The sequence below is a fragment of the Melanotaenia boesemani genome, chromosome 7 (assembly GCF_017639745.1).
Source record: "Melanotaenia boesemani isolate fMelBoe1 chromosome 7, fMelBoe1.pri, whole genome shotgun sequence".
NCBI classification, from domain to species: domain Eukaryota; kingdom Metazoa; phylum Chordata; class Actinopteri; order Atheriniformes; family Melanotaeniidae; genus Melanotaenia; species Melanotaenia boesemani.
Genome location: NC_055688.1, coordinates 20806881 through 20822270, shown reverse-complemented (window position 1 = coordinate 20822270; position 15390 = coordinate 20806881). Strand labels below are relative to the sequence as shown.

General features: G+C 36.3%; 3 protein-coding genes across 16 annotated transcripts in view; all 3 read left to right on the top strand.

The window, feature by feature from the left end:
* arhgef6 (Rac/Cdc42 guanine nucleotide exchange factor (GEF) 6) overlaps positions 1-2514 on the top strand; it is a 66259-nt gene extending 63745 nt beyond the window's left edge. Inside the window, exon 22 of the mRNA XM_041990072.1 lies at positions 2425-2514. Coding sequence (XP_041846006.1) covers positions 2425-2430 — 6 coding nt within the window. The 3' untranslated portion in view covers positions 2431-2514. The remainder of the gene's footprint in view (positions 1-2424) is intronic.
* A 130-nt stretch (positions 2515-2644) lies between these two features.
* On the top strand, positions 2645-6580 carry LOC121642975 (tumor necrosis factor receptor superfamily member EDAR-like). Of its 2 annotated transcripts, XM_041990077.1 has the most exons (10): positions 2645-2794; positions 3558-3671; positions 3746-3924; positions 4028-4143; positions 4251-4301; positions 4384-4494; positions 4594-4738; positions 4844-4979; positions 5602-5641; positions 5796-6580. In XM_041990077.1, exons 1-10 carry the CDS (start codon positions 2738-2740, stop codon positions 6062-6064), a joined length of 1218 nt encoding a protein of 405 aa, XP_041846011.1. In that variant the 5' UTR covers positions 2645-2737; the 3' UTR covers positions 6065-6580. The 2 variants fall into 2 exon arrangements, with proteins under 2 accessions (XP_041846011.1, XP_041846010.1); XM_041990076.1 differs by lacking the exon at positions 2645-2794 and having other exon boundaries at positions 3369-3671.
* Positions 6581-7325: 745 nt separating this feature from the next.
* The window catches only part of map7d3 (MAP7 domain containing 3), a 33399-nt gene continuing 25334 nt past the window's right edge, over positions 7326-15390 (top strand). For all 13 annotated transcript variants that reach the window (XM_041989646.1, XM_041989643.1, XM_041989636.1 and 10 more), the window contains exon 1: positions 7326-7428. In XM_041989646.1, the coding sequence (XP_041845580.1) occupies positions 7383-7428 (46 nt within the window). In that variant the 5' untranslated portion in view covers positions 7326-7382. The remainder of the gene's footprint in view (positions 7429-15390) is intronic.

Genomic DNA, 15390 nt, shown 5'->3' with positions numbered 1-15390 from the left:
GATCATGTTAAAGCCATGTCTTTATGAAACACTCAATAAAATTCCAGTTATCCTATGTGGCTCAAATGATGTTGATAAATACTCTGGCTGACATGCAGGCTCATGGTGGTGGGAGCAATATATCCCTGTGTGATTTGTCTCAATACTTTTATACATATTTCCTTTTCAAATTGTTTGGGTGTATAGATATATGCATCTCTGGAAAAACAAATACTGTATTCTAATGGATATTGATTTGTCATATAAACCCAGTTCCAAAAATGTAGTAAAATGTTGATAAAGAGAATGCAATGAGATGTATATTTAATAAACGTTTTATTTACAGTACACCATAGAAAACATGTCAAATCTTTAAACTGAGACATTATACCATTTCATGAAAAATGTTTTCTCATCTTGAATTTGACAGCAGCTACATGTCTCTAAAACGTTGGGATATATCGTGGTCCATGTGTTTTGATTTCAGTCTTCATTTAGATTTTGTCTTGTCTTGTCCACCGGGCTGCATGGCTGCAGATAGAGTGGTCATCTTGTAGCCTGAGGGTTGTCGAGCTCGTGTTGAGGTGTCCCTGAGCAAGATACTGAACCCAAATTGCTCCTGATGGATCATGGTTAGCACCTTGCATGGCAACTTCCACCATCAGTGTGTGAGTATGTGTGTGAATGTGATGTATAATGTAAAGCGCTTTGGATATCATTCCAGATACAGCAACAGAGCTATATAAATACAGACCATTTACCATTTATGTTATGTTTGTGTTCTCTGTTACTTCCTGTTTCCTCTTGTTAAACCTGTTCCTTTGTCTTATAACATATATTTCTCATTTAGGCACTAACTTCCTCTGTGAAGTACTAGACATGTTGTAGCTAATTAAGTCAATAGGCAACAGGTCAAAACATGCCAGGTTTTAAAAGAGCACCTTAGAGAAGCAGAGTCACAGAAGTAAACATGAGCAGAGGTTAGGCAATCTCTTAAGAACTCTGTCTACAAATTTAGGAGAAATTCAAAATAATGTTTCTCAACATAAAACTGAGCAAATAATTTGAATATTCCATCATCTGCAGTTCGTAATATGTGACATCCTAGTGAGAAAGGGACATGACAGAAAGTCTGCCAGCTTTTAGCCCTCTGTTAGCACTACATCTTGTAGACTCAAATCTTGTAGGCTTGGCTGTTTTCCATGCCATTCACTAACATTGGTTGAAGCTTCATCATATGCAAAAGAAGCAGTATGTCAACCTATTTCCAGAAACTGCTCTCTTTCCATTGCCAATGCCCATCTTTAATAGACTGATGCAAAGCAGAAAACTGTTGCATCTTCAAGGCAAAAGAAGAGAGAGATTATTAGGCTTGTTATCAAAGCATCACTTGTGATACAGAGGTGCACTAATGACTAAGAAACCATATGGATAGACCTCATTAATGCTGAGAGATTTATGAACAGGCTTTAGAGCAACATGTGCTCCTTTTCAAACAGTATTTTTTTTTCTTTCGGGGAAGGTCTTGCACATTTAGGTGCTGGACTGACCTGCCAGCAGCCCACACCTTTATCCAGTAAAAAACATTTGATATGCAAATTATGACACAGAAAACCCTGGACTGTTAAACTAAAATCATGGACAATTCAAGTGTCAGACAAACAAGAGAGACACATTAATCAGGAAAGAATGGGATGATATTCTTCTCCCAAAGATCCAACAACGAGTCTTTTATATGTTCCCAGATGTTTATAGACAGTTGTTAAAAGCAGGGTGGATGCTGCACCATCAAACTCAAGATGAACTAATATTGTTTTCTTTTTTCTTTTTTGTTAACATTTTAAACATCATCCCAACTTTGTTTCAATTAGGATTGTATATAAAACATCATCTGCATAGTTTGCATAGTAACATTGATTACTTCCTATATAAATTTAGTCATAGCCTGCTTGTGTGTGTATGTTTGTGCATACATGGGTCAAAGTAATATTCTTATGCTTCACAATTTATCTACAAGTGATGGCTATCCAAACAAATTTAATGAGACTTCCCATGTGATGTAGGCCGCCAGCAATTCTCAGGTCCATACAAAAGCCTCAGCGTGGCTATATCAGTGTATCTTAACAGTGCCTCTTTTGTTTGCCTATAATATCCTGTCAAGGTAGTAAACAGATTAAACAAGGAGTGACCTCATGTTATTGATCACTTTCTTTTGGTTCAATACTCCCACCATGGGCTACAATGGTGAACTGCAACTGTATGATTTTGTGACTGTTTTATAATCATTACTACAAGTTTGAGCTTCAGCAGGGTAATGGTAGACCCAAAGATTTTATCCAAGCCTGCAAACACAGTTGCACAAAGTCTCTTTGTTGCATTAGATTTCAATAACAAGGCTCTCATTCATCTATTTTCCTTCCCTTCCCTCCTTTTCTCACTGACCAGAACTAAATCCAGCGGCTTCCCTAGAGGGAACATGAGACGACAAGGTGTGACGTGAGGTGCCCAGATGGGGGACTTGTATTCATTGGTCAAAAACTGATAGCCGGGTTGGGAAGCCCTTCTGCGTCATGAGTGATGTAGATTGGTGGGGATTTCCAAAGATCTTCCCAATCTCTGCTTTCCTCTGCTGAGTTGGGGAAAGGTGTGTAGAGAAGGAGGCAGCATTACATCCCATATAGAGTGTAAATCCGTTATTAGTCTATAAGAGATACACTGCTATAACTGAACTATTCTGATCTTTTTAAACTTACTAAGTATGATGCATTTTATGTACTTCCCAATGGAAACTTGCATCTTTACTCTTCTTCTAATGGTAGGTCTTATCTTTTATTAGTTTCCTCTAACAGATGCTAAAGCAATGAATATTATTTTGGAGAATAGCTAAAAAAAAAAAAAAAAAAAAAAAAAAAAAAAAAAATCAAGAGCATTGCACTCTTTTTAATCTTATTTCATACAAATGAATGCATTTTCTCTGCTTTAATGCAGAAGGGTGTATGGATGTCTTACTTAAACAGATTTATTGCATATGTAAAGTTACTTCATTGCCAGTTTATGTAGATTTTATTATCAGACATGTTAAGCTTATAGAATACAATTGACTGATTAGTGTACTTAGAAATACCTTGTTTTAGCTGATTTTTTTCACATAAATTTTAAAAAGTTTAAAATTGGATAAATATTAACCCTTTCAAACTTTAAAAGCCTTGATTTTGTGTGTTAAATGTTCACCTTTTTTCGTTTAAAGTTTTAATTTGAAATAAAAAAATACAAATGAGCAAATGAGGACAGCTCGTTGTTTGAAATGTGCAACCTATGAACAACATAGATGTCTTGTGTATTTTATAAAAGTTTATTTTTTATAATAAAAAGACAGAGATCATTTTATTTCAAAACTAGTAAAAAAATAATAACAAAAGGCATATTTATCTACATTTGAAAAAATAAATATAGCAAAAATGATTTCACTTTCTTTGATAATGCAATGTAAATGCATTACAAGAAGAGAAAGACTTCACTTCTACCACAGCTTGTTTGGAAGAGTTCTGATTTCTTTTTTCAACCATTTGTCCCCGCAGGTTCCCTGTAAGCTGGTGCTGTCTGAGCCCAGTTGTGATCAAACAGAGTTCTTACACCCTAATGGCACTTGTGTTGCATGTCCTGTATGTAAGCCTGGAGAACAGCTGTCAGAGGTAAGACACCTCCTTTTGGCAGCCTCTTCAGTGTTGCCCATGAATCTAGAACTATTTTATGCATTATTTCTCAGGACTGTGGCTTTGGAGATGGTGGAGAAGGAGTCTGTATTCAATGTGAAGAAGGAACGTTCAGCACAGGTACAGGTGAGGCTTCCTGCAGAAGGTGCACCAAATGCAACCTGCTGAACCGCCTGATGGATTCAGCATGCTCACCCACCAGTGACACTCTGTGTGGTCAGTGTCTTCCAGGGTGAGTTACATCCACAATGGCAGTGTAAGCAGCTATCACGTTTGTGTTTGTTTTTTTGTGTTTTTTTTTTTAGCATACTGTCTGTATGTGGTTGTGTGTACAGGTTTTATGAACTAAGAAGTATGACGGGGGAGGTGGAGCTGTTCTGTGTGCCCTGTTATAGCCATGATACAGCCCATGAAGAGTGTTTGCTTTTCAATGCTCGAGGCTCTAAAACACGTAAGTTCCAAAGATAATAAACTTGAATTTATGTCACTGCAATACTTTTATTTATTTATTATTTTATTGACTTTTATTGGTTTTAAATACTAATTGTTGTATGACAGAGGGTGTCAAGATGTTACCTGAGGAAAATCTCAGAGAACCCGAAGAGACGAGTGAGTAACTCTTTTGAAAATTGTTATGATTTTATGTAGCTTGACTTGACTTGACACGTTTTTTTCTTTTTTTGTTTCCAAGAAATGAAAGAGGAAACCTTTTCAGTTGTCATGATTGGTGCAGCAATAGCTTCTTTGATTTTCCTCATTGCGCTGCTGCTTTGGGTTTTCCTTTTGACTGCAAGGAGATTCAGTGAGTTAGATCATAGTTGAGGTTTTAGACAATTTTAGCCTCTGGTCTTTTGTTTGCAAGAATAAACTGGAATCACAGACATTTGTTTGCAATGTTCAGAGCAGATTCCTGAGCATTGTTCCGAGCCTGAGGGACTGTTATCTGCAGCACACCTTCAGAACAAACATCAGTGCAGCCACAAAGAGAGAGCGGCAATGCAACCAGACATCCCTTCAGAGACCATTTCAGCTGATGATACAACAAGGTATATTCTGCAGATACTGCTTCAAGTAGCACCTGTATCATTACCAACCTGCTCCTCATGGATCATTTACACTTATTACCTTATCATTGTTCCCTCCCTACCTAGAGGCCTTGGTTCACTGGGCCATGAGAATGAGATGCACCCCACTTCTATTGTGATTAATGTCACCACCAACTTCAAGCCCTGCAGTCAAAGTAAAGATAACATTACACAGGAGGAACAAAGTTTCTCCACAGAAGAGGTATCACGCTTTCACAGTCTTGTAATTAACCATGCAAAGCTTCAGTGTTGAGGTCTGTCTTTTTTTCATGTGCTCTGTTAAGGATTAGCTCAAACTTCAGCTTGGACAATGATTTATATTCATCTACAGCCCACAGGTTTTATGTTGCTCACATTTATTTTGTTTATTAAAATCTTTAAGACACTCAAAGTATTCAGAACCAACCTATGAGTACTGAAATCCTTCTTACTGAGCAACAATCCCCCAGAATGACCAGGTTGCCCACAGCTTCAATGCTGAGAATCACTTTTTAAAATCAAAAAACACAATAACTTTCTTAATATCAAGGTATGATAGTTTGCTATCACTCCACTCCACAAACAAATACAGAATACAGCAAATCCATGCATTTCATACTAGTTAAAGAAGTCTTATTAGTTTTCAAAAAGGCAGTTATTATAAAAGAAACTGTCAATTCCACAATGACTTTATACCACATTTAATCATAATGTCTGAACAGTCAAATAACCTCTTAATTGTTTGCATATTATGAGATTAACTAAAAACCTCTATTTTGCCCCTGTGCTGGTGTGGGAATCACTAGCATCTTCATCTAACACTTTATTTTTTATGTCAATGTAAGATGGAGCAAAAACTACAAACAATTTGGGAGATCGCTCAAGGTATGTATGTTCTCCACCAGCCTTTGCACCCCTTTTAATTGAGAGTCAAAATGCATTTCATCTATCTGAGGAGCCATTCATTTTTCCATTGGTATGAGTTCTGCCATTATTTCATAACTTTTTGTTGTACTGTTACTGTTCTGAATCTGTCCAGGTCAGAGTATTGAGATGCTTGACTACGACTCCATCCAGGACTTATCCCTGCTGCTCGACTCTGCCGACAGCACCTACATTTTAAGGAGACTCGGGCTGTCTTTGGGTGTCCCCCCTCAGGTCACTGCTCATCTTCACAGCTTCCAAGACCTTTTTCAGTACCTACGCACATCCACCTACACACAACTGCCACAGCTGGCCCAGGCTGCTGCTCTCTTGCCTAATCTTGAAGTTGTTTCAAGGATACATAGAGCTGTTGTGAACAAGTGATCTCTTCAACCCCCTGGGATATGTTCCCATGGCTTGAACTTTTGTACATAATTTCTGACCTACTTTCACATGATATCACTGTCACCAGACACTCAATAAATCTACTTACAGCTGGAACAGAGATACATCTTTTTTTATGGAAACAATTAGATTTTAAAAAAATTTGATAAAGCACTTTAAACTGAGACAGCACAGTTTAAACAACGCCAAAGGTTCGACATTTCCAACAAAATTTTGACCATTGTTACACTTGGTATTGAAAGTTTAATGTTTCATGTTAATGTTAATAAAATAGCTATGTTTTGATAAATCATGTCATGAGGCAGTACAGTGAGAAAAGTATAAACCTTTGTGTGCTTTGAGCATTATATAAAATCCAAGTCATTGCAGCTGGACCCTACATGTGATGTTATTTCCTGTTTACCATGTAAAATGGATGGGAGACCCTGTGGCTAAAGCATGTGAGATAGACCAGGACAGAGGATTGAGTGTTCATGGTAAGAGAAAGAACCTAGAGCTCAGAGACAAATGCTGTTATCCTCTCAGTGGGAGAAGTTTGTCAGCTAACCATCTCTGGGTCTGCAGATTCTTTGGCACATTATAAAGGTAAGACTGCAATCACTATGTTTCAAATCTATTTCAAAAGCAAAAATGGAACAATTTCAATCAAGTTTGCTGTTTTTAACTCAAGTAGCCGAGTCTGAAAAAGTCTGAATTTCAGAAACCAAATGTTAAGTATTTTATTTCATACACTAATTCTACTATTAGTTTTTAATTATTCCTTTTTATTATTATTATTATTATTTATTTTTGGCTTGCATACTTTATTGCTTATTCTGTTTGTGCCCAAGAAATTACCTTTACTTTAATTACCATGCAACAACTACCCCCTGTAAACACTAGAGGGCACTCTTGACTAATAATGCAAACGTAGCCAGTATTTTATTGCATACCGCCCCTTATAATGATCGTCTATCGTGAAGATGTATCAATACTCACTCACAATTGGCACAAGTTTTACTCAGCGCAAAGTTTACTCAGCCTTTCTTTTGTTGAAGCTAGAGGTTACAAAAATAGCTGTAATAAAATAAATTCCTACAGTGTGAAATATTTAGGGATACGACACACACACACACAGTGTGTGTGAGTGTATAAACCATCCGTTTTTTGTAAAGTAAGTTGGAGTGATTCATCTTGTTTTTTAATTTATCTGTGATGTCCACGTCCTCGTGGTGTCCGAGTTCTACCGCTTGCGATGTGTTGCGCGTCCCTGTGGTAGAAAAAAAAAAAAAAAAGAGAGAAGGAAAACTTCATAGAAATGGCGGAGGGTGCATCGACACTTAAGGGCTTGCGAGCCCAGATGGGTAAGAGAATTAATATTGGCAGTGTCTTTTCGTGATTCCGTCTTTTTCCGATAGTGCAGTAATCACTTTGTAATGTTTGCTGGCAGCCGGTGCCGTTTACCGGGTTATTTGAACACATTGAACGCGGCAAGCTTATCTGGCTAGTAACGTTAGCTTGCTGTCCGGTCATCTGCTTACAATGGACGCTGACAAAATAGCAACATATCCATTAAAAGCTATACTTTAGTATGGGCTTTCCAAGCATATCTGCTAGTTACGCTTAAAAAATAACGGAAAACCAAATGACTTAAATGTAACTTAGTGAAAGTGAAGTGCGTGCAGCCTACGTTAGCTTAAGTTACAATCTTCAGTTTGTAGTTTGGAGCCGGTTGACATATCCCGACCCCAGTCTTGTCTGCAGCTTAGCACACCTAGCTCTGCTTTAGCCTTGCTTTGCCGCATTGTTTTCATATTTTTTAACGACGTCCTGTCGCATTGACATGTAAGACGGGCATAATTAAAATGTGTTTACGAAGCTAGGTAACTACTTTGTATTTGAAAACGCAACGTATTTATAACTTAATGCTCTTTATTTGTGGATTTGTGTCATAAGTGATCCCTATGATTATGAATACAGTTTTTCTGTGGCATTAAAGATGGAACTTTTTCTGGGTCGTTGCTTATAAACTGGACGTGTAATAGGACATCAGCAGATTTGTAGCTTCCTGCTTAGAATTGTATTCAGTGAATGCCCCCCCCCCCCCCTCTCTTTTTTAAATATATTATTCCTCGTCAGTTATTTCAATTTGTTGACATATGGCTTAACCCCCTCCACTCTTCTGGGTGGATAACTCTAACAATGACTGACCTGAATTTAATATAAAGCTGGAATGTCTGTCAAACACAGAGCTTTGAGTTCTGTTTGGATAGTTGCATTATATAGTTGCTTTTTCTTGATATGGTAGCAGTACATTTGTTTGGACCAGCACTCCTGTGTCAAAACTGTTTTGTTAATCAAAAGACATGCCGCTGTTTTGGATACAGCACCATGTAGGCCAACTGAAGCAGTCAAGACTCTATCAGTTCCTTTCATCCATGTCTCAACTGGCCCCATCCAGACCTGGATGTTTGCTGTGTTTGTATCTGTGGGCATGAATGCATGGCTTGTTATGTCTGGAGCAGCAGTTAGGCTGCTTTTTAGCATTTTAGGCTAAGAGGGAGTTTTCTGCATACCCAATTTGGGTGTAGGCATATTTTATTCCTGGCAACAACGGGACCGTATTTAGTGCTGATCTTCCTGTTTCCCTTAACTTTTCCATTCAGTATTTTCAATCTGGAATTTTACATCCACCCAGTTTTGTGGTTTTATGAAAATATCCACCAAGTTTAGAGTTGTATGTTGGAATCCTGGCATTGTGAGGAATTAAATGATGTCCAGAGCAAACTTTTGTTCGACCTTCAGTCAGTGTGGAGGACTGACAGTAATAAAATAATGCTAGGAATTTAGCTCTTGTACAGGGTCATTTCCACAAGAATGTAAGGAAGGAGAAAACGTACTCTGCTATTATGAAGGGAGATCACACAACTGCATGTCAAACTGCAAGATTATCCAAATTGTGGCGCAGCAAATACTTCTACAGAATTAAAAGCATGAAAAATATGTAATAACTGGTTGAATTTCCAAGTAGAAAATAAACCTTGATTTCTATTCTACAGTCATTTAGCATACGATTTTAATTTGTAGTTTTTTGATCAGACCATCTGTCTTCTAGCACAAATGTGCCATTCATGATTTCATTATACAATTTAAATTGACAGACTGTCTCACAACGTTCATCTGTACATGTAACTATGCATATACCAAAGATTTGAATAGCAAAATATATCAATTTGTATAAACTCTAATTAAACTATGGTCAGATTATTTGCTCATTAGATGTTGGTAAATTTAAACGTATTTTATTTATGTCTCCATATTGAACTAAAATAGTTTTTCTTTTATTTTATGTGATCTCACTATATTAACCTGTACATATACAGTTACCCAGCTAGCTTTGCACAAAGGTTTGATATATTTGAAGGATACTTTATAAACCTATTTACAACCAGTTGTAATTGGTCTGTTTTTTAAAGTCAGTTTCTTCAGTAAAAGTCACTATAGAGTGTTTTGTGCAATTTTTTTTTAATATGGCGCATGAGTTTCAGACTGCAATATGAATTGTGTGAATAAGGAGTGCAAGAAATACAATACACAATTTTTTTTTTATCACAACTGAAAGGAATAGGCTGTAGCCTTTCTATAGACTTGCCTCCAGCCTATTTTAAATTGCCAGGGCCTATAAAAAGTAATTAAATTATAAATTGAACTACCAAAGGTTGATGGCTGTCTGTATATTTGCACAAATTTTAAGACGTGTGCAATACAGATTCTGATTTTGCTACCCAGACTATATCGTAAAAGAGCTTACAAGTGATCAAGTAAAAATGGAGTGGATTTAAATTTACCATTAGAAATACATTTAAAATGTAATTGAATTGTAAATTATAAATCCTGTTATTGTCCATCCCTGTAAGAGAAAGTGGTCCACCTGGAGGAAACAACTCCATTGCAAAACTAGGATGTGTCATCATTATCCTTCTAGTACTGCAAATAGCCAAGGCTTACCTTTGCATGAACAGGCCTTGATAATCCCGTAGAAGATTTAGTGTGTCAGTGTGTGTGTGTTTGTGAGCAAGCATGCTGTAGTGGCGTCATCTGACCAGAGATCTTGAGGTTGAAGGCTGCGGATGTCTGATCATCAGTGATTTCATTTTAAGTATTAGACAAGATTATTTCACTGATTTTTGAATAGGATTACCAAAGAGAAGGAACAAATGGATGAGTTAAGTCTTTCTGTCAGTATGTTCACCCTCTGGTGCTGCTAAATAAAATGTCTGCACTTGTACTATTCATTGCCAAATGGTGGTGCAGACACTTCCTGTACTTAGTGGTAACATGCTGCAGGGTACAATAAAGAGTGCAGCTGGAAGGAGCTACAGAGGAGAGACTTGACCCATTGATCTAACTTTTGCTCCCTTACATGTTATGTCCATTCTAGCAACAATGTATGTGACAGAAGCTGTGAAAATGTGTGAGTTGATTCTGTAGAGAATGACCAAAACTACAATGTAATGCAGACTGGTCTGTTTCCTGTTTAGTGTTAGTGTTTTGTCTAAGCAGCACAGCTTGGCAGCTGGGTCATCATTAGTCCCCCTGGCTGTCTTCACTTCTGTTATTAAAATCCAAGCACCCGAACTGAAATTAATCGATAAGTAATTCTGCCCTCTTCAGAATCTTTTCTCTGTAATTAAGCTGGGGGTTTTTTGGTGGTTATTTATTTATTTATTATCTGCTGTAGTCAGGAACATCTTCCCAAAAGTTATCTTGGGAAGATAATAGTATCTAGCTTAGATAATGCTATTGATCTCTAGAAAATAATCAGCAGTTGATTACAGGCTTTTTTAAAGGGTTTGTTGATGGAGCTGCAGTGATGTATGTTAATGTGTGCAAATCTCCATAGTGATGGAGTGATAAAGGGGCTCCTCTCATAGGCACTTTCATTTCTGAGATCACACCTGGCTCTCTTCAGTTCATTTGGGAAAACAGTGTCAGTGTTTCCCTCAGGTTCACCGCTTGTGTGTGCGTGTGTGTTTGCATATATATATATATATATATATATATATATATATATATATATATATATATATATATATATATATATATATATGTCTTTTTTGATTCTACAGTTTCAAACATATAACTTCCATACACGCTTAAACAGGATGTAAATCTCAGCAACCTTCAAATTAGCTCTGCTGAATCATGTATTCGTGAACTTTAGCTTTAACAGGTAACCTACCCATTACAGTGTGAATATGACGTGTGACAATAACTAAATTACTTACACAGCATATGACAGCCACGCTCAGCTGTGAGAACATGTTGCATTTTCAAACGTGCTGTGAATAAAAAAAAAAACACCTTGGACAGAAAACCTACTAAGAATATTGGATTTGTTTAAGCCATAATAGGAGCTTTTTCAACTGTGCCCTTTCTCAGTTTTTGCATATATATATATATTTATATATATATAGTGCTGGGCATGTTAACGCGATATTGCACGCTAACGGAAAGCTTAATTAATGCCGTTAATTTTTTTTAAATCACGCGTTATTTTTTTTTCTTTTTTGCTGACCACTGGCTTTGATGACAGAAACATGGCGTCCCTGTCCCTGCTGCAGCGGTGCGTCTGATGTAATCAGGAGAGAGCGGGTTTATTAAAATGAAGAGACGTTTTCTTTCTGGAACTTAAGAAAGAAGAAGAACCGACTTTCTCTTTGTCTGTCAGAACCCATGCATATGGACAGAACATCGAGATTTTTGGATGGGAAACTTCTCCCAAAAGATGAGATGAGAAACTTTTTATTTATCATTATTTTTTTAATAAATGCGGTTTTAACTTAGGCAAGACAGCAAAGGTAAGACATGTTTTTTGACCTTTACAAACGTAAAGCATAAATCGGGCCTTCTTCTGCCTCTGGTTCGGTGAATCTTGGTCGTAGCGAGATGAAACTTCCAGCTGTGGAATCTGTGAGATGTGAGCTTTCAGTAGAGGAGTCGTTTGTCTGTGTTCATGCCGTGTGGTGGACATCATCTGTGTTTTCATATTTCTTCAGACTTTGTGTACCTGGGTTTTTAATTGTTTGTTGTCTTTACTGTGTTTGGTGGTCACAGAAAGGGTTTTGCTGAGCTGGTAGCTGAGATTCTGGACTTACTGTGGATACCACACATGTTTATAGTTACATTTACAGACCTGACGTTACACCCGGAAAAGAGATGTTAACCCCTTAACTCCCGGTAGCGGAGGCTGCAGGTGCAGAGGTGTTAAGCTAAACAATCAAGCTAAAAATGAAAGTTTAGAGAATTTATAGGCCAGAAATCTGGATAATTAAGCAGTGAAGGTGCATGGATGGAAGTTATTGTGCATATTGTGAATATTTCTCTCTCCTCACCATCTAGAAGCTGTGAGATTCTAATCCTGCTTTCTGTCTGTTCACCTGATGCTGATATTCATCACATATTGTTCCTTCTGTGTTTAGAAGGAAGCAGCTTCACAGCTTTAAATTCATCCTGCTGACTTTTTACCTTTTACTTAGTAAATCCTGAACATTTCAGCGTTCTTATAAATATTTGGTTTTATAAATATATGTGAAGAAATATTTTAACTGTTGCTGTTTAAAGAGAAAACTGCTGCTAAATCTGTTTATGTGTTTAGTGCAGGGGTCTGCAGCCTTTCCAATCCAAAGAGCCATTTTTCCCTTTAGCCAACTAAATAAAACTCCTTTAGAGCTGCAAAAAGGCAACTTAATAGATATATTCTTTTTTTTTTTTTATTTTTTATTTTTTTTTTTATTTTATTTATTTTTTTTAATAATAGATATATTCTTAATGAAGAGCCACCTCAGGATATTTGTTATTTTTGAAGAACCACATTTTTATTTCCATTTTTAGGTTTTAAAATAAAGAAAAACATAAAACCTTTTATAAAAAGAAGATAAACAGACTTTCTTCTAAGGGATGTAGATATTTGTGGAAAATTATGTAAAGTAAAAAGTCTCTGGTTTCCAACCTAATGACAAGAAAGATAGATTTAAAAAAATATATTTTAGCCACGTATTTAGAGGCATTGTGGAAGGTCCAGAGAGCCACTTGCAGCTCCAGAGTCGCAGGTTGGAGACCCCTGATGTCGTGTTTGTAAACCAAAATTTACTGCATTTTCTTTATATATATGTGTATATATATATATATATATATATATATATATATATATATATATATATATATATATATGTGTGTATATATATATATATATATATATATATATATATATATATATATATATATATATATATATATATATATATATATATGTGTGTATATATATATATGGTCCATTACGGGTTGCGGGTAAGCTGGAGCCTATCCCAGCATTAACTGGTGAGAGGCAGGGTACACCCTGGACAGGTCACCAGTCCATCGCAGGGCCAACATATAGGGGACAAACAACCATTCACACTCCGCACACACTCCCGGGGAGAATTTAGAGTAATCAATTAACCTAACATGCATGTCTTTGGATATATATATATCTATATATATATATATATATATATATATATATATATATATTTATTATTTATTTTTATTTTTTTTAAAGAATTTTATTCAACACATGAATGTGTCTGTCAGAGCACAGATGTGCACATATTCGCTGCGTTGTTTTGTATACATTTAACCTCTTTCTGGTTGTGAAACCCAGAAGCTTAGAATAAAGTTTTACAGAACGTTTTACTAACTTGGATATTACAGCTAGTGATTGTATGGATATTGTTTTTCTGTCAGCTTTTACTTCCCTTTAAACATCAAAGAATGTAGTTTACTATCACAAGGTAGGTTCAGTCTGAAATCTGACATTATGAAAAGGTCTCAACATTAGAATTCTATATATTGGTTGTTCAACAAATTAACATTATTTTGTGTATTAATGCTGCTTAAATGCAACCTCAGTATAATTTAATTCTTTACATAAAGTGATATGGTTTAAAAATATAGCAGTGTCCCGAAAGTGAAGTAATATTAGCTTGTAAGCCGACACTGCCTTTGAATGGTAAGCCTTCAAAGCCTTTTTTTGCTGTTCACTTTATTTACCTGTGAGTCATCTCATATTTAAGTCCATATCCACCTTGAAACAGGCCAAAGTGTGGTTGAGAAGCATTTCATCCACCCTCAGTGTATCACTTAGCAACGGCAACCCTGTTGCACTCTCAGCTGGTTTTCCCATGAGTGAAGTAGTACTTGTTGTCCAGGACTCAGAATAGATTTTTGACTAAAGGTGCACCGGTGCACACAGCAAAAGATGACTTGCACCAAAAATAATTTAGGTGCACAACGTAAATTTGTGAAATATTAATCTTAATTTTAATCTAATAAAATATAAAACTCTTACAAAAACTAAAATGGATATATAGAAGAATTTTTTTAGTTTCATTTATTAAGTTTGGTTTGATTTTTAATTAGTATTGGGCAATGATTAAATTGTTTATTTGTGATTAATAACATTGTTTTGTACAAAATTCAGTTTTGATTCAAACTGCTGTATTGTAAACTTTATTATTTTATATTAAGTACCTCTATCAAAGTACCTTTATATGAACAAAAGTGCAATAACCTTTGGCTTAAAAGCACTTATTTGTAAAACAAATAAGCTGACCTGTGGTGTGTCTGTGTAGTCAGTCAGTGAGAAGCGGACTTTCAACAAAACAAAATCTGTGTTAACGCGTTAAAATGTGTTGAAAGAGATTCAGTGTTTCCCATAGACCAGGTAAACGTTTGTGGTGCTCCCATGGCGCCAGTGAGGGAATGGAGTGTGTGGTGTCGTGGTGGTCGGTGGATTTAGCCATCGGGGTGTATGCAAAGTGTGTGCAGCGGACGGTGTTCAAACACACGCTTTCTGAGCTGCCATATAGACCTGTATGCTTATCAGTTGTTCTTCAGATCCACCTGCTGAGGCAATTTTAAAACTACAAGAAGCATTTGTAATTATTCAGCTCAGTCTTAAGTCTTTAAAATGAGTTCTTTAAGAGAAGAGCGAAATAAGTGAACTAATATGTTTCCACCTCACTAACCATCTCCATGGTGATAGTATCTGTCATTAAACCTCCAGATGTGATGACTGAAGTCAGACAGTCAAAATTGATGAAGAAACTCTGATAAATATGATGGTCTGGATTAAAAGCCTAAAAACACATTTTTTCTTTTTATTGTCGAAGTGTAAGTCTTTGTGCAGTAATGATAATCCTACAGCAGCATCACGCAAAACATGACAGCTTTTTTTTTTCCTTAACTTTTTTTTACATTAGATGATCAATTAGGTGTAATGATGA

What these genes read in the sequence shown, in the direction of transcription:
- LOC121642975 (XM_041990076.1), top strand. Translation starts at nt 3,438, where the DNA reads ATGATTTCACTTTCTTTGATAATGCAATGTAAATGCATTACAAGAAGA. An exon ending in TGCTCGAGGCTCTAAAACAC is followed by an intron (nt 4,144 to 4,250) that starts GTAAGTTCCAAA and finishes GTTGTATGACAG; the next exon opens with AGGGTGTCAAGATGTTACCT. An exon ending in TCAGCTGATGATACAACAAG is followed by an intron (nt 4,739 to 4,843) that starts GTATATTCTGCA and finishes CTCCCTACCTAG; the next exon opens with AGGCCTTGGTTCACTGGGCC.